The sequence below is a fragment of the Ipomoea triloba genome, chromosome 5 (genome assembly GCF_003576645.1).
Source record: "Ipomoea triloba cultivar NCNSP0323 chromosome 5, ASM357664v1".
Classification (NCBI taxonomy): Eukaryota; Viridiplantae; Streptophyta; class Magnoliopsida; order Solanales; family Convolvulaceae; genus Ipomoea; species Ipomoea triloba.
Window position 1 is genome coordinate 27,741,712 of NC_044920.1, and position 20,697 is coordinate 27,762,408.

General features: G+C 33.6%; 3 protein-coding genes across 4 annotated transcripts; 1 reads left to right on the forward strand and 2 right to left on the reverse strand.

Moving 5' to 3' along the window:
• Positions 1-44: 44 nt before the first annotated feature.
• On the reverse strand, positions 45-6,306 carry LOC116020659 (4-alpha-glucanotransferase, chloroplastic/amyloplastic). The gene is made up of 16 exons (XM_031261141.1): positions 5,818-6,306; positions 5,390-5,452; positions 4,955-5,043; positions 4,813-4,873; positions 4,344-4,422; positions 3,606-3,742; positions 3,356-3,514; positions 3,186-3,262; positions 2,831-2,970; positions 2,699-2,730; positions 2,544-2,618; positions 1,820-1,892; positions 1,631-1,719; positions 1,196-1,240; positions 964-1,116; positions 45-614 (listed from the first exon to the last, which is right to left on the reverse strand). The coding sequence occupies exons 1-16, from the start codon at positions 6,175-6,177 to the stop codon at positions 510-512; spliced, it is 1,737 nt and encodes a 578-aa protein (XP_031117001.1). The 5' UTR covers positions 6,178-6,306; the 3' UTR covers positions 45-509.
• Positions 6,307-7,195: 889 nt separating this feature from the next.
• LOC116020689 lies at positions 7,196-9,070 on the reverse strand. 2 transcript variants are annotated; one of them, XM_031261182.1, is made up of 5 exons: positions 8,749-9,068; positions 8,564-8,614; positions 7,836-7,969; positions 7,670-7,761; positions 7,196-7,577 (listed from the first exon to the last, which is right to left on the reverse strand). In XM_031261182.1, the coding sequence occupies exons 1-5, from the start codon at positions 9,019-9,021 to the stop codon at positions 7,399-7,401; spliced, it is 729 nt and encodes a 242-aa protein (XP_031117042.1). In that variant the 5' UTR covers positions 9,022-9,068; the 3' UTR covers positions 7,196-7,398. The 2 variants fall into 2 exon arrangements, with proteins under 2 accessions (XP_031117042.1, XP_031117043.1); XM_031261183.1 differs by having other exon boundaries at positions 7,388-7,566; positions 8,749-9,070.
• A 9,284-nt stretch (positions 9,071-18,354) lies between these two features.
• LOC116020690 (nuclear transcription factor Y subunit B-like) lies at positions 18,355-19,243 on the forward strand. The gene has a single exon (XM_031261184.1). It carries the CDS (start codon positions 18,421-18,423, stop codon positions 19,114-19,116), a length of 696 nt encoding a protein of 231 aa, XP_031117044.1. The 5' UTR covers positions 18,355-18,420; the 3' UTR covers positions 19,117-19,243.
• Positions 19,244-20,697: the final 1,454 nt, after the last annotated feature.

The window sequence follows — 20,697 nt, forward strand, 5'->3', positions numbered from 1 at the left end:
TTTCAAATGATTCATTCAATTACAAGATTAGATGATGAAAGGTGTCACTAAAATAATGGTGATAACATAATTTTTGAAAATAGTGCGTGTAAGAATTCGTAGTGCTGCGCTAACAATTCCCTAACCATCGAAATCGATCAACAACACCAGATATACATATACTTGAAAACATAAACAGAATCTTCAATTCTCCAAAGTCTGCCATTATTTTACAAGCTTGAAACTAATAGCAACACACCAACAATTACAACCATATTACCATATATACCATTGAAATAGGTTTGTTTATTCTTTTTGCTTCTCTTTTGTTTACCTTTCTCAGCTGTCGCGCGATTTCAGGAACTATTGAACATAAAATGTGAGAGCAAAGCCCTTCACATCAACTCTTTTATTTGACTGTATGGCCATTTGCATCTAGCTCGAGCATGTGGCTGTTCCAAATGCCCAGCCTTGAGTAATTGTGACCAAGCTAATTATTCACTTCTGATATCTCAAGCGATTACTGGCCATTATAACCGCCCATAAGTGTCTAGCATATCTCTTAACTTCTTTGCTTCGTTGTCCAAGCTGTCAAAGCTGATAGAATGAGGTATTCTCCAACTCCAATTCCCAAACTGCAGGAAGGAAAGAATACAGACAGGAACAAAAGGAAACTATATCAACTATTTGGCTGATTAACAAATTTCACACTGTCTAAATTCTATGGGCAGTGTACTAATTCTAAATTATCCACTCTTTATTAAATTGAAGTTAAAATTATAGAACTGTGGGTGAAAGAAGGTTGAATGATGCGGTTGCAAAATAGTTGGGGGAAATAATAAAGATTCAAAATTGAAAAAAGAAAAGAAAAAACCTTTCACCCAGGAAACTATAGAAACTCTAAGTCTCAGAGAGAACCTGATGAGGAAAAGCATTAACTACTAATACACTTTCCCGAGTTTATATAAAGTAACCAGATTTAACCTGAGTTGCAGGAATATTCATCCTAGCAGAAGTTCCAAGACCAAGGATATCTTGCATGGGTATGATTGTGGTTTGTGCCACTGAAGAAAGTGCAGCCTGGATTAGGCCCCAGGAAATTTCACGCTCATCAATGCTTGGAAGATACTTTAGTACCTGAATTTCATTGTGAATAACAGGACAAACATGAGTACAACAGCCACTCACCAGAAGTTGAATATCACACCATACTTACATTGGATTTCTCTTCTTGTGGCAGCCCATCCCACCAACCTTGGATCTACACAAGCGCGCAAAATCATAAAAGTAACTTCTGTTACTTTCCAAAATACACAGATACGAACAACTGTTTAGTTTAATTAACTTAGAATATTTTATTTAATCTAAACAATATACTCTTTCTATCCTTCACAATTTGAAATGACTGTCATATTGTGAGAAAGAGAATGTTGCTACAGTTAAGAATATTAGTTTTGGGTCATTGTACTATTCCATTTAAATCTTCATAAAAGGGTTCTGACAAGATGTGTAGAGCTCCTGCATGATCCAGGGTAATAGTAAGATGTATGTGATTTTAGCTCTACTTTTAGAGAGGTAATTGGGCATTACATCAGGACCTAATGGTCCAAAGTACAGCAAAAGGTAACAATTAAGAGCATTGGCAAATTACCGTGTCATTATCATGAGTCCCAGTATATACTACTTGGTTGCACTCATGGTTATGAGGCAAGTGAGGGTTTTCAGCATCACTTCCAAAGCCTGGAGACCACAATCCAAATTAAGTTTAAACAAAAATTCCCACATGAATTTCAAGGATGCAAATGAAGACATTTATGGGCACTAAACAAGATGTAGCTACCAAATTGCAGGACAGCCATTCCAGGTGCCCCAATGGACTTCCTAAGCTGAACTACATCCTCAGTAATGACTCCCTGTCATTTAGCATCAGAGAATTAAAACAATGTGTGTGTGAGTGCACGTCTCTGTGTATAAAGCAGTTATAAACATCAAGTAACAAATATTTTAAAGTACCATACCACTGAGGTCAGTCCAAACTCCCATACATTACTATGCAGAAGTTAGAACAATGACAACGCCAAGATAAGTACTCCATATATAGAATGGACTGTATGTGCTAATTACATCATTCACGTGTACCTAAATTCTAGAATTAGACAGTACATGGATTCAAAATCTTAATTGACTTAGCATGGGTCAAGCCTAAAACCATAGCTAGAAGAATAATTTCCAGCTACTATCTAGACGTAACAAAAAAAGATTTAACCAAGGTCAGTAACAATTGAATATACTGTTAATTTTCTTGTAGTCTGACTTGCCAGTGTGATCATTTGGGGATAACAATCACATCAACCCAACTCCCTCCCCCTCTATCCTTTTGGAGATACATAGTAAATATGAAATTCATGCACATAAAGTAACACATTATTAGGTCAACTGGAAAGAGATGTCCCATAGGTGGAGTTCACACTTCACACAGCCAATTCCAACTTCCAAGGAAAGCATGAGACTGCAGAATGAAATTTAAAGAGAACATAACCTTAGATTAGTTTCCCAGAACTTACCAGGTCTTCAGCTATAATACTTATCTTTCCTACAGCTCTGGAGATGGAATCAAATAAAGGCTTCCCAGGACCCACCTACAGTCAAGATAAAAATAAGAGGGTTCCTACAAAGTACAACCAACAAAGAAAAAACAGCAGAAATGAGATGATACAACCTTCCACCGGCCAACCATTGCAATTTTTGCTTCTGCATATATCCACAGAAACAAACTGTTTGGTTTCCTTTATACAGAGAAATAATATCAACAGTAATCACAAAGACTCAGTTAGACTAAACATCATTTTACCAGAGGGGACAGCCCAGAAGCCTGCAAATCCTCTGAAATGATCAATCCTGAATTCATCAAAAAGATCCTGAGCTCGTCTTATGCGCCGTACCCACCATGAGAATCCATCTTTTTCCATAGCTTTCCAATTATATAGAGGGCTTCATCCAAAATAAGCAAAGTCAATAATTGCATTCTTGATTAAAGAATCCCATACTTGATTTTTAAAAAAAAAAAAAAAAAAAAAAAAAAAAAGAGTACTTCACATTCAGTAAAAAAGCATTAATACTAAAACCAGAATCCTGGATAACTGAAATTTGCCTTTAGATGCAGTATGGACAAATGCAGATAATCAGGTTTCTTGAATGGTATTAACCTGCCCCATAGCTGACCAGTTTCGCTGAAGGCATCCGGGGGAACTCCACTAACCAGAAGGGGAAAGCCTTTCCTGTTCTGTTACAACACAGATGCTTAAGGACCAACCAAAAACACTCTGGAAGGTTGCAAAATGGATCCAGATAAAGTCCCCATCAAGAAGACACTAACCAGCAAAAATTGTTTTGTATTTGCCCAAACGTCTGCACTGTGGTAACCAACATAGATTGGCATGTCTCCCATTATACTTATTCCCTTCTTCTGTGCATAATTACGCAATTTCTGCCACTGCCTTTGGAACAAGAACTGTTGAGCAATGAATATATCGATCTGTACCATACCAGTTCAAGTATTAGTGCTCACAGTTTTTCAGATATCACAAGCATAGAATGAGGCTAATGCAGACTTCTAGAGTTCTTACAAAATCCTTTTTAGTTTGATAAATTTCTTCTAATGCAGCAAGATGACGATTTTTTAATGGTTCTGGCCAAATATACCAACTAAATGTATTAAAAGTACTGTCTATAGCAGCAAAACAAGCTGCATCCTCAAGCCAACCTGAAATGCATTAAAGTAGATAAAGAAGATTTCATTATAGAAGCAAGTGCAATGCATTGAGAAAAGTACTATATAGATTATTGAGCACAAAAATAAGTTCGTTGAATTGTAGTGGATGGTTTACTCAATCTTTCAACAGACTACGAAGTAGTAGCACTAATTGATAAGACCAGGCTCAAGCACATAAGTAACTAAGGTACCTAATGAAGTTATTTAGTCAATAAGAACGGAAACTTTTTTAACAAAGTACTAAACAGGAGACATGATTTTTACACAAATTTAGTTATATAAAATGACATGTATTACCTGAGAAAAGAAAAACAGAATAACTTAATAAATAGCTAGATCACTCCTAAATATTTAGAAATCACAAAAAATATGCTTTATAATTTTATTTCCTTTTAGCTTAGAATATTTAGAGACTTAAGAATACCCAGTTTCCATATCATGTGTCCCCTTAGATTAGTATCAGTACCCCCTCACTATTGTAATATTTATCAATTGAACTATTGACTTTATTATATTCAATATAAAGTATTTCTCTTAATACAATTTAACGCAAATTACGCAATAATGGATATAAGGAAGATGTTTATCTCACTTGCAATACTTCTATCCTTACGAAATTGTTCAAGCTCATACTTGAGTTGCCCTTGACTGGAAATAAGCCTCTCTGCAGCCTAAAGAAGAAATAATAGATTAACAAATGCAGTTGATGTGGGCCTGTGGCAAGCAGAGGACGCAAGAACAGAGTATTAAAGAGAGTTATTAACTATTTCAAGGTCGATATAGAAAATCTTAAGGGAAAAAAAAAAAAGGAGCTAATGATAGTTGACAAAATACTTATTTCAGTATTTCCAGAGTTTTTTCAAGACATTTTGTTCCCACTACTCCTTTTCCTTCCCAAAATAAATAAATAAATAAATAAAATCTATAAGTTGGTATTAAGAATTAAGCTGAATATACTTCTGTCAAGGTTTCAATCTCCCCAGAAGCTGTGCAGCACTTCTCTCCAATATGTGATAAGTGATATCCACATGTACTAGGAAAAGCCTCTCAAGATATTTTACCTTGGCTATTAGAGGATCCTTTATTTCAGCAACAGTTGCGAAGTCCACACGATCCATGACTCTGAAACAAAAGCAAGTAAAATCCTAAGATAAGGTCATGATAATATACATCAAATAGATAAGCACAAGAATGATTTACTACAGAGGTTCTGGAAGCTCCTCTTTCATTAGCAAGCCATCATCCACAAGTTCTTCAAGAGAAATCAAAAGGGTATTGCCACAATTTGCATCCTGAAAGTAACCATTGGTAGACCACATTTCAATTTCTTAAGGTTCAACTATGAGCTTCAAAATTTTATAAAAGGTGAATACCTAATTAAATGACATGTGTTTTGAAGCAAGGTTACAAGCTTTCAAGAAAGAAGGGAAGATTAATGCACCATGAAAAATGAAGCAAGTTCAATTTCAGTCATTAGAGTGCACATCTCCAAAGTTTGTATCCATAGTAAATAATTTTCTTATTGAATAAAACCAAAATCATCAGCTTCTTGTATTCTATTCATCTATGATATAAGAACTTCAATTTATGTTAAAGGGACAAAGGCTTACAAACAAAAAATTGGAGTGAATAACTCACCTGGCCTGAATAGGGTGATCCTTCTTCATTGGCTCTCCTTCCAGGCGGGACAAGAGGAAGTACCTGCACACATGCACCCCTCATACATGAATCATGATACTGCCACTTTCTTCATTTTCAATGAACAAAAATTTAAAGTAACAATTTCATTATAATGAATGACAATCAGTACACGAAAATGTATAGGGAAACAATCAACGTCTCTCCAACGGCAAAATTCAGCATTTCCCGGCAAGTTCGCGATGTTTGTATGATCATCAAATCAATAATGCGAGAACAGGAGTGTCAAAATACGAGACCGGTAGAGCAATGTACAACACAGAAACACTATCTAGTCGCATATAAACCCGAGCTAGTGCAATTTCCATAATTATACCAAAACTTAATGGACCAGATCAGTAATACAGAGCAAGTAAAACGGTGCAAACCTGCCAAAGAGAGCAACCGGCATCGTGAAGCCAATCGAGGAACCGGAAAGCCTGGGGGCCGAGGTCTCCGATGCCGTAGGGGCCAGGAAACGACGTCGGATGGAGGAGCACTCCAGCTCGTCTGCGATCAACGGTAGTGGAGTAGCGATTGGGGAGCCAGTCGGAGTAGTCCAGCGGCAAGTCATCGCCGACGGCGGTCGTGACGGCGCCGTTTTGAAAACTCACCGCGAGCAACGGTCCCCGGCGATTAAAACCGCGAGGTGGTGGAGCGAAGAGAGCGGCGGCGGAGGTGGCGGAGAGCTTGGCGTTGGGAGGAGAGAGAAGAGAGAGAGGGAGTGAGAGAGAAGTGTGAAGCGCCATTTGATTGATTGAGAAACAGAACGGAATTGATTAGAGAGAGAGAAGTGAATTCGTATTGTTCATTGCTTCTGAGGAATTAGCGGTGAGCCTGAGCTAGCAGTATCCGGTTGCGGGAGTGTAAGTGAGATCGGGAAGAGAACATAACATGTGAGAGCACGTGACTTTATTTTACATCTACGTTGCCTCCTTCGCACAGGTGTAACAGCTAACCGGGTATGGTAAATCTCGCGCCCGCATAGTCCTCCTGGAGAAAAACAAGTAATTAATGCCTAATTCAACTATTTTAAGAACTATTTGTATTCGATAAATATTAGAATCTAAAATTTTATTTGTATTCGATTCGATTACATTATTCAAATATATTTTATTCGACTCGAATATTCGAATTCAAAATGTCAAATTTAATTTTTTTTACAAGTTTTTCAATAAATTAAGATAAAATTTAATAAAAATTTAAATTTAAATAGCATAAAATTTTCAATTAATATACTATTATACATTTATACTAATATTCTATTAATATATTAATTCTTTTTTCGAATATATTTGAATTAAAAATATTTGATTTGTTTACCCCCCTCTCGACCAACTATTATGTAGTGTGATGACACATTTGTTATCATTTAAATAAATAAATAAATATATATATATATATATATATATATATATATATATATAAACCCAATGGAGTAGCTCAAATGACAAGTGAGCTTCCCACAAGTGACGATTCCGGATGTAGAAAGATCCGGTGGATTTAATAAAAAATAGTGCATTTTGAAGTGTTTTTCTCCAAATTCTAACTTATGTGAAAGAGAGATGTGTGAGAGGAAAGGAAAGAAAGTGACACTTATATCAATGATCATATGAGTTCATCTCTCCCCATAAGTCCATGAGGACTACTCTTGTCCATTGATCTTGTTATTTTTAACGATTTAGATTTAATCCATCTATATATATATATATATATACACACACACACATTTGAAAAAAATTCCTCAATTTTATAGTACTGAGAAAATAAAAGGAATGAAATGCTTGTGCTACTCTTTGTTCAAGTTTCAGCCTCCAATGCATTCATAAAATTCTGCAATTCAATACTCTAGCCAAAGTGACTAAGGCAGTACCTCACTAACAAGTAACAACAATCTCATTTGAAAACTAAAACAAAAACCGCATACAAAGAAAAGATTCAAGCTTGCTCCTGCCATGTCGATCATCCCATTAACCTCGCACCTTAGCTCGAGAACTGAAGAAGTTGAAGGCCATCCCAGAATACCGAGAAAGTGTAAAAAGCATTTGCAAGACTGCACGACCTTTAACGATCCCTTCCCTTATGCCCCTCGCCTTTCTAGCCACTGCTGGTCCTGCTGTCTTTGTCTGCATTGGGGCCTGCGTGGTTGCTAATAAAGTGAAGACGAAGCGAAATTCATCACCCAGGACAATTTCGAGGATAAAAGCTAGTGGTCTCAAATGACAGCTGAATACTGTTAACCTGATCGTGTGATGTTTGTAAACTGTTGCAGCCTTTCCTCTGTTACACGGACAGCTTGAGTAGAGCGTCTCACGCCATGTGTTATTTCCTGACTGTAAACAAACCGACTAATGTAAGAACAATGTATTCAAGGGAATTAAGGCTAAAGACATAACTGCACTAGTACCCAAGGTCACTGAGCTCCATTGTCAGGTCACTAATCTCCATTCCAGATAACCGCACTGCAGCCATTGTTTCAGGAAGCTCCTCTCTCGTGACATCCATTAGCTTCTCAAGTGATGATGCAGCTCTTCTAAAGGCCTAACATCCAAATCTGAACATTAAGCTCGGAAAATATATAGGAGGGTGAGCTGTTATAGGAGAAGGGGGCGGGGCATTTGACACATTCATTGATTTATTGTGTTCAAGTAACTTTTCAAACCCACCCGTGACTCCCGTGAGGGCGAGGCAAATTATGTGGCTTATGAACACTACCACTGAACACTCCTATCAAGAGTCATAATGGCCGAGAATCTTCTATATGATCTCTTATTCAACTAAAGTTTTCCACAAAGACCTTTGGATATAGGTGAAGGCATATGTAATATATTTTATGTTCTACAGTATAATTCTATCATTGAAAGTGATGAGATAACCTAATTTCTTATTCAGAGAGGCTTTTTCTAGATGCAGTTATTTCCCAACTGTAAATTACTAAATTTCTTTCCACTCCCAAGTAACACAGAAAATTCTGCATTAGTCAATTCAGAAAAGAGAGTATTTCATAATTTTACTGCATTTCAGTTGGCAAGCAAAAAAATTTTAACCCATAGATATGCATTCGCAAAGATTTATTGAACAAATTAGATCAACAAGAGAAATATAACAGAAAGGAAAATGATCATCAGAACAAACCAGTAGAGTTGGAATCGCAGAGCAAAACAGCCAGGTTGCAGAAATCGCTGCCTGCAAAGTGAAAGACAATAACATTACGAAAATTGAGTGATGCTCAAGGGTTTCGGGCACAATCGGTTCAATACTAAAAGAAAGGGCATTATATACAAATGGAAAATGTGCGCGCGTGAGACAGAGAAGAGTACTGTGCAGGCAATGAAACTGAGGATTTGAATGTGGCGAGGAGTGAGGACCAGCTCAAGGGCCGGAGAAGATCCAACGGCGGATGTGAGGCGAGACTGATCGAACAGCTCCGATGAGGAAGCATTTTCGGATTGAATCGAGAGAGACGCGAATCGGCGTTGCTGAGGTAATCGAAGGGATAAGGGTTGGAAGCCGGAGACTTTGTCTCCGGCGAGTGCTCGGCCGGAATTTGAAGTAAGCGCCGCCGTAAATAGCGGCAACTTTAATGTACTCATTATCGTCCTTTGTCTCACTCCGTATCCTGTTAGCACAATCTGCCGTCTACGTATTTAACTCTCCGTTTCTCCCATTTTAACGTCATTTTCCATCTACTGTTTTTTTTTTTGTTTTTGTTTTTGTTTTTTTTTTAAGTATAGATGACTATTTAGTATTTGTTCACGACTATTTTCTTAATCTATTAAGCACAAATTTATAACCTCTCATATGTGCATTAAATCACAAAGTTATTAGCATTACCGTTTGAAATTAAAATTAGAGTAAATATCATTTTTTTAGCGAAGTTAGTTTTAAAAGACAAAGATCTAAATGGAAAACAATAATTTTGATTCTTGTTAATTGATTTAAATAAATTCCGTCCTTTAATTTTAATCTCTTAATTATCCTTGTATTTTCAGTCCAAGGTGTTATATAATTATCAAACTTCGTTAACAAACTCTTTTTTATGATACTATTTTTTTTCATTTAGAATCAATATCTATGCTTAAAAGTTTTATTCTCTCTTCATATGAACATCATTTCTAACTACGAATATTAATTCTAAATGATAAAAATAATCTCATATGTTAATGAAGTTTGACAATTATATAATATTATGGACTAAAAGTGTAACATTATGAACAATTAAAAGACTACATTTGTTTAAATCAACTTACACCGACTACATTTTCAAAAATGAAACAATTTAGGTAGGTGTCAAAAATACAGTGTAGATGACAACATCAGCTAGTTAGTCTTCAATCTTGATCATACATTGTCCCCACTACTTGGATAACAACGACCTTCTATTCACATTGGTAAATAGAGCATTCCAACTTTTTGTACATGATATCTTGAGTCATTTACGTGATTGGTGCTTGTGTTATTATATTATGTTGGAGGTTTACGTGTAAACTGCACAAGAAGGTTAGAGAGATATAATTTCATAGTAAATCATCATTCACACCTAAAATTGGAACAAATTTCTATGTGTGACTTTCAACAATTTAATATTAGTGTGAAGAAAATATATTTATATCTTCTATAAATTATTTAAATGTACTTTAATATTATAAAATAAGATGTTTAAAAAACATTAAATATTATTCTATTTAAAAGTCATTGATAAAACACTTTGATAAAGTAGTTATCTCAAACCTAAATCTAAAAAGTAACATAACTTATTACTAACAAATTATATATTGACTCCAAATTTGTATTTAGCACTTATTTGGCACCATTTATTCCTATGTATATATATAACCTCAACATCATTAGTGAAGTGGTAGGATTTACTTGTTACAATGGGAGAGATTTGATTTTTAAAAATATTTTAAGAATGCTCATAATAGTTTAAAATGCTCTATTCCTATGAAAACATCCTAAAATATTATTCTCCAAATTTTTAATAAAATTCTCCATATTATTCCAGGGTGGATAACAAATAAAATGCACAAGCACATATTTGCTGTTTAAATCACTAAAATAATTTAATTTTATTTATTTTAAATAATTAATAGTCTAACGATTTAATGAAATGATTTTAATTCATCAGGGAAAATTTTTAGGCCATATGATCTCAAATCTCAATATGAAATTAAAGAATAATTTAATTTTTATGTTGATGTCTGAGCAACGTCCTTAAATGCATTAGAAGATTTTCAGAAACGTAGCCTATTATTAAAAAAATTTACATCAACGCTCAACATGTCAATTATATGGTTTGCCTAAGTGAAAGAATATATGTGAGAAAATCTTTCGCTTGATACATTAAACAAATGCTTGACAAGAGATTAGCTTTTTCATTTTAACCCTATGAAATTTCTTAAATTCCCTTTTGAATCCCCAACTTATAAAGACTCATCTTTTCTCATTTCTCACCTTAAAGACCTACTTCAATTATTATTGTGTGAATCATACTATCAAATAATATATATTCATTACATAAATAATGTACTTTTAATTAGTATATTAAAAATGTACATTGTATTCATTGCACTATTTTAAAACAAGTTTTAAACATCGTATAGATGTTAATCAATCTATTCTCTTTCACTAAGATGTATATTTTGAAAATTTACATAACATATGTTGTGTACTTTTTTAAAGTGTATCCAAATTTTCATCATCGAACACAATGACTAATCTCATCGCTGAATTGTAAACACATTTAGGGTGTATGCTGAGTATGTTAATAGAATTTCTGGTGCATGGATTGGCCAATTCATCCCTTATGCATGCACATGGTTTGAGATTTATTTAGGTGTCCTCCGATACAATTTGGGAAGATAAAATTGGCGACTGATGCAACAAAAGGGTTATGATCACTGATTCCTAATCTTTTGTTTGTTCTTTGAGTCTACCACTCCTTTTTTGGTTAAAAAATAATAATTATAATAATTAAGTCAAAGTAGGCTATATTGATGACAAAAGAATAATAATGTAGAGACATTTCAAAGGATTTAGGGCATGTTTGGTTAGTGGCGGATCCGCCAATTTTCAGCGAATCCGCCAACTTTGGCGTTTTGACCAAGGGTCAAAACGCCAAAGTAGGTGTTTGGTTAACAGCGGTTTGGAGCAGCGGATTGCTCCAAACCGCTGAAAACTCAAACGCTGCTATTAGCAGCGTTTGAGTTTGGCGTTTTGGGAAAATATTTTTTTTTCCCAAAACGCCCTTACTCAGAATTATTATAAAAAAAAAAACTAAGGCTAATTGAGAAGCCGAAAGGCTTCTCGCCTTTAAGGCTTCTGTGAAGCCTTTAATAAGGAACCTTACGGCTCCTCTCATCCCAAGAGCAGCATATTGAAATTGGAAGAGGAGCAGCTCCTCTTATATAGAGGAGCTCAAGTGCTCCTCTTCCATTTGTTTTCGATGTGGGATCAGAATGATCCCACATCATTTACGTTTTTTTTTTTTTTAATTTTTTTTGTACTATTATTATTATTATTATTATTATTATTATTATTATTATTAGTAGTAGTAGTAATAGTAGTAGTAGTGGTGTTATTATAGTTGTAATTATTGTTGTAATTGTTATTGTAAATTTTATTTTATAATTACATAATAATAATAATAATAATAATATGAATGCCCTTTTAGGTCATTTTACATATTAACCGCTAATCTAAACAGCTAATTTTACCAAACATCTTTTTACAAACCGCTAATACAATCTGCTGGTCAAACCTGCTAATACAATCCGCTGTTTGATAACCGCTAACACAATCCGCTACCGCTAACTGTTAACAAGCCCTTAGAAGACTGCTCAAAATGGCCGGCAAGGTATGGTGCTAAGGATCGGATACACGACAACTTGGAAAAAAGTAGCTCACCCAACAATCAAAAAGTACTATATACTTTTCAACAATTAATTAAAATATTTATGCATTTCTTATTAATTAAATGCTTATGAGTTATGAGCCTTTGATTTTGCTAGCTTTCACCTGATAAATAAATAATATTTTCACTAATGATTTTTTTGTTTTGTTTTGACCTAGTTAGGAAAGATGATTAAATTTAATAGATTAAATATTCAATATTTGTCTAGAACAATCCCAAGTAAGTTACATTGTATCTAGACTTCAAAATTAGTGGTAGTAGTGAACAATTATTTTTTGGTGACAAAAAGGTGGAATCGCTCATCTCATGTGCCTCACACTCCGGTCCAATAGTTTGTGAAGGGGTAAATCATGATAACTCAATTAACCAACAGATGCTAGACTTTTGCTCTTTTTCAAAGATATGAATACTCACATGGCGAGGATAATTAACACCCCCCCTCAATATTTATACTCGTCTATTCAATTCTTCAATCTTACTTATATCTCTTGTATTGTTACCAATATTGTAAACTTTACTAGGCGTTCCTAGGACCGTGGATGGATGCCTAGAGCTTAAGGTCGACTCCTTAAAATAAATTTTACGGAGTATGTGTTATCGTCTAATTGTCATAAGCTAGTCGAATGAACTGGTAATTAGCGAATGACGAATGACGAACTGACTCACAGGTTTCTCCTTTGTTCATTAATGTAGACATTTTGCTATTGTGCACCGTGTTAAACCAAATTTAAGATTATTTTGCCCAAAATTACATTAATAAGCTAAGCAAAATTACTATAACAATAAATAAATAAATAAAAGCGACCGATTAAATTAAACATCTGACCTACTGATTAATCAGTCAGGTAAAATAATAACAGTACAATTATCTTCAAAATTAATTCTACCTAAAGGTGCCTAACACCTCATCAGCTCCTAAGCAACCACATAAACTGAATTTTACAACATTGATTTTTACTGTATATTAACATGAAGTCAATCCATAATCACAAATATGTATATATAGTCAAACAAGGTCATCAAGGTACCTAGCTAGGAAGACTATGTATGCTAGGCTAATTATATTTTCCTCAACGACCCACCAATATATAGTAAAATATGGTTCTTTATTATTATTATTTTTCTTTTAAAACTTTTAAAGATGTAGCCAACTTATTATATATTGATTTGATGATTTGGACGAATCATACCATTAATTAATTAGTTATGACCACCCAGTATATTATTATAAACAAAATTTAAATAGTATATTATTATTATTATTATTATTATTATTATTATTATTAAAATTAAAGTATTGACTCAATCTAATAAACAACTTGTGTCGTATATTATCGGGACAAAGGAATATTCTGGAGTTTTATAATGTTAACAGATTAAAATAAAAAAGGACCTAGTAACTATTTGAAATATTTATTGGAGGCTGGAGCGCCATACTTAAAATAAAATATTAGAAATAAAGAGGCTGTATGAAGAGGTAGCTAAATAATTCCTGGTTTTGGGTCGAAGGCTCTACGCATGCGATATGTGGGTGTGGTAGGTTGTCTACATATTAGTCAACAAATCTAGCTATAACATCAGCAATGATGCATTATATTACTTCATTAGTTCATTTAGACAAAATGGAAAAGAAATATTTCCCTGAATTTTATATAAAATTTCAATCAGGACTTGAACTTTTAAAAGTCGTAATTAAACACATTAATTAATTCGTGATTTTTATTTATTTACGCTCAAATGAAAACATGCTTCAAGTAAAAAATTAAGGACTAATCTAATCCAAATATTTAGATTGTATAATTAGGGTGCGTTCAATTCACTCAAAGTTTAAAATTAATATATATAAATTTCAAATTTCAATTGATTCAAATAAATTAAAACTCACCACTAATCATATATGCAGGGTTGTAAAATTTATATAAATTTCAGGTGATTCAAATAACACCTACCCCTAATCATATACTTATTACTGATATAAATTAAACTTTTTAATTAAAATAAAATTGCAAATATTAATAGTATATGTCAATATATGTCATCCCAAAAGTACTTTCTTGTTTTAGGTGGTGAGACCCTTTCATTTGGATGCTTTCCTTCAGCCTCATTCTCGACCTTCATCTTTGTATGTTTTTTAATGAATAAATTATTATTTAATTATCAGCTATGGCTCTTCAATGCAAGCATGATCAAAGGATCTACTTAATTTATTTATATTAGGGTTTGACCACCACAAGCCTCCATATATGTCAAACCCTAGCTTAGTTATCTCTGACAATTTTTGCTTTAAACCAATAGTTTTCAAAGCCAACTTGTTCCTAAATTTTATTAATGACTTGCAAGTTTATATTCATTAAAAAAAAATAGTTGTCTCGATCTACGCTTAATTAATCAACAAATCTAAAATAAGTTCATAAATTTTGTTTTGCTAACAGTTGAGAGAGTAAAATTCGAACCCTACCAAGAACCAAAAATGGGAACATGTAGGTCAATTGAGACAAATCTTACAATTTAATTACCTCATTCACCAGTTTTCAAGGTATTGTAAATGGTACTTAAATTTGGGTTCAAACTATAAATAATAATAATAATAAAATAAATAAAAGGTCAAATACCTTATTGTTTGATAGTATCACTGTAACTTTTCATAAGGAAGGTCTCAGGTTCGAGTCTCATCCCAATCAAATGTGAACATAATTTGTTAGAGCATATACTACAGATTGGTTAGAGTGTAATTAAAAAAAATGACAGCTTAGACAGTACTATTTACAGCCAAGTTATAGAGGCAGAAAATAATATAACTTAGTAAAAATATTGCCATTTGGCACACTTTGGTTAAGTATTTAACTATTGCATTAATTGTTTAATAAACTTATTATAATGATATTAATCAAATTAACTAATAAGTGCAATTAATCAATATTAATTATATATATGACCAAATTGATCCATACTACGAGCCCCTAATCTTTGGTTAAGAGTTCAAACTTGAATAGAAATAATAATTTATGGTGTTATTTTATCAATTATATTACTGTTAGTGGTTAGTTAGTTCATGTTATATTATTTAGCGATTTGCTGATTGTATTATTGATGATCTAGCTATTTATAAGTTGTATTGTAAGTTACTTAACTATATATTTTCGGTGAAATTCAAATCACAAATTTAAGATTTAATTCTGTGGAGAAAGAAACGACACGTTTCCGGAATCTAATCCTATAAGAGAGAATAACAAAATAGCAGTTGAATTCAAAGGACTTAATGATTAAGATTGTCTAAATAAGGAAAAAAAGGGGGAGGAACAACGAACATGTATATGGTTACTGTAGTTGACGTTTGGATCCATAAGGCGATGTGATTGGAGAGAATAATAATCCATGAGGAACTAACACCAATAAACATGATGGAATTGAGGAATTTATACTATGGATGATGGGAACCCCATCAGTAGTGTTGTGTCTTTTAGAAATATGTTCTTGGCCGTACGATGATACCTTCTTCTTTAACACATTCAACAAATTAAGAACTTGATCCTCTGATCTGGAATCGACAATGAAATCTCCAGCAAATATTTGACTGTCAGCAGATCAGACACTGTTGTTACTGCGTGTGCTGTCGCAATATATGTTGCTGCTTGTCTTGTGGGGATAATGTATATATGAAAAGTGATCGAAAACTAATGTACTATAATGGCCTTTCGACTTATAACGGATTCTCGAAGTTCATTGATATTAACATCAACTTTAGGTTTTTTTTTTTTAATACTACTGACTCTATTACAATGCAGTATCTGTTCATAACTACTTAGTCAATAGGAAGGGTTCAATGCCACTGGACCACAAGGTTATGATCAATAAATTCATTTTTTTTTAATGAAATTATCACTGTTAGAGACCTGCATACTCTAGAAATCATGCATGTACAACAAGAAGACGGAGAAGGTCCGAAAAGGTTAAAACAAAAGTCAATGATTATGTGAAAAGTACTAGCCGGTAGTAAAAAACAAGGGTTGAAAAAGGTTTTTGATCTACAAGAATCAATTGTGAACATGCAGTATTTTCAAAAGGGATTTGGATTATTTGTTGATTATGTTGTCTGTTCACCCACTTTCCTTAGATCATATCTGTTTAATATAGACTCTAATATTGTCACAAAAGAGTGTGTAAAGCATCATTATCGTGTCAGAATGTCATGATTCGATTTTTATCAGCACATTTGGATCGAGTAATATAATTAAATTGCATAGGATCTTTGTGGACTATTACATAAGAACAAATTAAAATTTATTCGGTGCACACCATTAAATAATAACTACGAATTATAATTTTCTCGTCATTCAAAAAATATATATGGAGTAGTTTTTATTTTGTTATGTAGTTGTTGTTCAAAATATTCCACTCTTTTCATCCTAACATGAACGAATAATCTTTTCCATTATCCTAACCTCAAGCATGTCCTATCAAATAACAAAAAAATTGAGACTAAAGTTTTCCGACGACTATAATCAAAAGTCTAAATCAACTTATGATCTTAAATAAAAGTGTTAGGTATATTTAATCTTTATAAAAAGTTAAACTGTAAATTAATCAAGAGCTCTGATCTCCACCAACTCTCCTCTAAAATTTTGGGCTTGTTTGGTTAATGGCGGATCCGCCAATTTTTGACGGATCCGCTGTTTTCAACGTTTTGACATTGGTCAAAACGCTGAAAACCATGTTTGGTTAGTGGCAGTTTGGAGCAGCGGATTCGCTCCAAACCGCCAAAGTACAACACGCTGCAATCTGCAGCGTGTTGCAATGGCGTTTTGGGAAACTCCCAAAACGCCCTTCACACTTTATAATAATAATAAAAAAATTAAACTAAGGGGGGCGGCTCCAATTAAGGAGCCCGCCTCCTAAAATCAAAATGGGAGCCATAGGAGCCTCAAGGCTCCATTCCTCACTTATCCCACCGACGTGGGATAAGTGAGCGGCTCCTCTTTTCTTCTTTTTTTTTTGTTTTTTTTTTTAAAACATTATTATTATTATTATTATTATTATTATTGTAAAAATTATTAAATCTCTTTTTCTTTTTATTTTTTTTATTTAAAAACATTATTATTATTATTATTATTAAATTATTAAATCTATGTATACCCTTTTGGTTATTTTACATGTTAACCGCTAATCTAAACAGCTAATTTTACCAAACATCTTTTTACAAACCGCTAATGTACTCCGGTGGTCAAACTCGCTAATACAATCCGCTATTTGATAACCGCTAACACAACCCGCTACCGCTAACTACTAACCGCTAATAACCAAACAAACCATTTGTATATAAGATAAAATACGAGATATGTCTCAATGATGAATCAGAAATTAAAAACTTGTAATGACACTAACAAATTATATATAAGATTATATTATATGTCTTACTGATAGAAATCAAATCCCTACATACCCTATGGGCTACCAGCATTGTTAAGACCAAACTTACTTCACTCTAACATTTGCATTGCTAGCTAAATTATACCTCAAGAGCCACATTTAGCAAACAAGTATGCGTGGTATAACCTCCTCTTATTATCATCATCATCATCATGATTCTAACAATTTTTAAAGATAAGTAAATATTTGTGTCATACAACATAATCATTCGTTCTGAAAGGATAGTCAAATAAGTGAACTATGACTCTCATATATAAACATTATTATGAGTTTAATTTTTACTCATATGACTTCTCTCAATTTAGTTCACTAGACTTATTTCGTGACGGCAAATTTCCTTTCTAACTCTAAAAATATTTATTTACTTGATTTAATGATGTTAATGTATATTTGAATGCTCCACTTTCCTCCCAAGATTCCACACTTTTTCATGTCCAAAGTTTGAAATGCCTCTCTTCTCTTCATCATTTTATATCCCTTTGTGTCTCCATCAAACCGCCTGTCCACTCTTTTCTATTAACCATTATTATATTATTTTATTTACTTTCCCCCATCAATATTAAAACCCCAAATCTCATCTCTCCCTCCCCTCACACACTCCACAAACAAACTTCTAATCTCCAAACCCCAAAACCTTTTTGCAATTAAGATCATGACCGGAAAGAGAGCCCATCCCGGCAGCCCGACCGGGAGCCCATTATCCGGCAACTCGCCGCCGGACACCGGTTCGTCGAAGGAGCTGGACCGGTTCCTCCCCATAGCGAACGTGAGCCGGATCATGAAGAAAGCCCTCCCGGCCAACGCGAAGATATCGAAGGAAGCCAAAGAGACGGTCCAGGAATGCGTGTCGGAGTTCATAAGCTTCATCACCGGCGAGGCCTCCGACAAGTGCCAGCGGGAGAAGCGCAAGACGATCAACGGCGACGATCTGCTGTGGGCGATGACCACGCTAGGGTTCGAGAACTACGTCGCCTCCTTGAAGGCGTACCTCAACAAGTACAGAGAAACGGAGGGGGAGAAGAACTCCATGGCCAGAATCGACGCCAATAATACTGAAAACTCGCCGACTTCTTCTAATTCTAACAATAATAATAACAATTTCGCTATCGGCGCTGCTTCTCCCGGCGGCAATTTTATCAATGGAAGCTTCTCGAAGATTATAGGGTTTGGTGGCGAGGCTCATCATCATCATCATCTTCTTCAGATGAGCAGCAACAATGGAGGCGGAGGCGGTGGTGGAATGATGATGAGTATGGGGAAGGCGGTCAAAGGAATTGATGGAAATGTTCAGAGGCCCGCCGCCATGGCTACCACTGATCATGATCTCCATGGGATTATTGAATGGTAGACTTTTTTTTTCTTTTTCTTTTTTTTAAATTTATATTTTATGCATACATACCACACTGATATGGCATTCTACCATAAGAGAGAAGGCTAATTCAGACGGGTCTTAAATTCGAATTTTAATTTCAATATATAGCATTTAACTAATGTTTTAATATATATAAATTAATGCAAACATATTTTTAAGGAATTTCTTATTAATTATTATGCCTTATTACACTTCTAACTCTCATTTGCTTGCCACAAACCACAATAGTTTAAAATTATGTCATTCCGCATTTTTATCGGTAATAAAGATGATTAATATATAATTTCATAATTTAAATATATGATGGTATGTATTGCCTCCAGCCTTCCAACATATATATGCACGCACCCAATTAATATGTACTTTTTCTTTATTTACAAAAAAGCCTTCAATTGTTATCCGAACGTGCACTTTATGTAAAACTCGCCTTGTGACTTTGTTGACAGAGGACTACAGTAGAGTAAATCTACCTAAGTTGTCGTAATTGACTGACTTAAACTAATAAGGTCAAGATCACATAGGTAGTCGAACTTGGAACGTAACATTGTGGTTGCAAAGCCAATTATCTGACAAAATGATATATAAGATATAGAATTTTTAGATAAGAGTAAAATAACTTTTTGAATTTTTAATTTTGAACCTAATTAAACTCTTAAGTTAAAAAATGTAATTAATTTTTTTTTCATATTATTATAGGTAAATAACATATAAATGTCATATAACACACCATGCCATTTTCTTACGTTGGACCCGACATCATTTTTTTTAATTAAAATATTTTAGTTATCATGATAATATTTTTCTGTCTTTGTCTGAAACGAAAATAAAGGTGCTTTATTATCTCAAATAATAGCAAAGATACTTTGCCTTTAATTTGTTCGAATCTAGACAAAAATGATTCATTTTTGTTCAGATCAAATAAAGATAATCCAAATCTTGACAAAAAGGTCTTCGTGCAAATATGAATGAAGCTTAGGCAACAATGAACCATGGCACTAATGGTTGCCATTAACAACCAACGTGAAGGCCACCATTTTTAATTTTTCCTTTCATATTTTGTTTTAAAATTAACAATAATTAATTATTATTTAATTGTAATTGTCACTCGTGTTATAGAAAGTGAGAATGAGTTGAATGGGATTATATTAAATAATCAATTGATGCTAATTAGGATTTTTTTTTGAAAGAATGCTAATTAGGATTAATTATATAAAACTAATAAATACCATCCACCGAAAGCGAAGCGCTCCTGTTTAGCATTTCCCGTTCTGTCGTTGCAAATTTCACTCTAACCAAACTTTTGACTTTTGAGGAAACTTTTTTTTTAAATGTGAGATTTTTTTTAAAAATTTTGTGTACTCTTTGTTTTCAGAAAAAAAGATAAATTTTGTCTTTTTAGTAGTTTTTAGTCCCATTATTACCAAAATATTTTGTATACATTTCTATTTAACAAAAAAGTTGCATCACACATTCTAACTTTATTTATTTTTTTTTCGAATACAACTGACCCTATTACATAGGGTATCTGTTCAACTATACTTTTCTCAACCTTGAAGA

Coding starts and splice junctions, on each gene's coding strand:
- LOC116020659 (XM_031261141.1), bottom strand. CDS start 6,177: ATGGCGCTTCACACTTCTCTCTCACTCCCTCTCTCTCTTCTCTCTCCT. Junction 1,893..2,543: donor GTATTATAGCTGAAGACCTG/GTAAGTTCTGGG, acceptor GCTAAATGACAG/GGAGTCATTACTGAGGATGT. Junction 1,720..1,819: donor AATGGCTGTCCTGCAATTTG/GTAGCTACATCT, acceptor TGTGGTCTCCAG/GCTTTGGAAGTGATGCTGAA.
- LOC116020689 (XM_031261182.1), bottom strand. CDS start 9,021: ATGAGTACATTAAAGTTGCCGCTATTTACGGCGGCGCTTACTTCAAAT. Junction 8,615..8,748: donor TCAGTTTCATTGCCTGCACA/GTACTCTTCTCT, acceptor TTCACTTTGCAG/GCAGCGATTTCTGCAACCTG. Junction 7,970..8,563: donor CTGCGATTCCAACTCTACTG/GTTTGTTCTGAT, acceptor TTTGGATGTTAG/GCCTTTAGAAGAGCTGCATC.
- LOC116020690 (XM_031261184.1), top strand. CDS start 18,421: ATGACCGGAAAGAGAGCCCATCCCGGCAGCCCGACCGGGAGCCCATTA.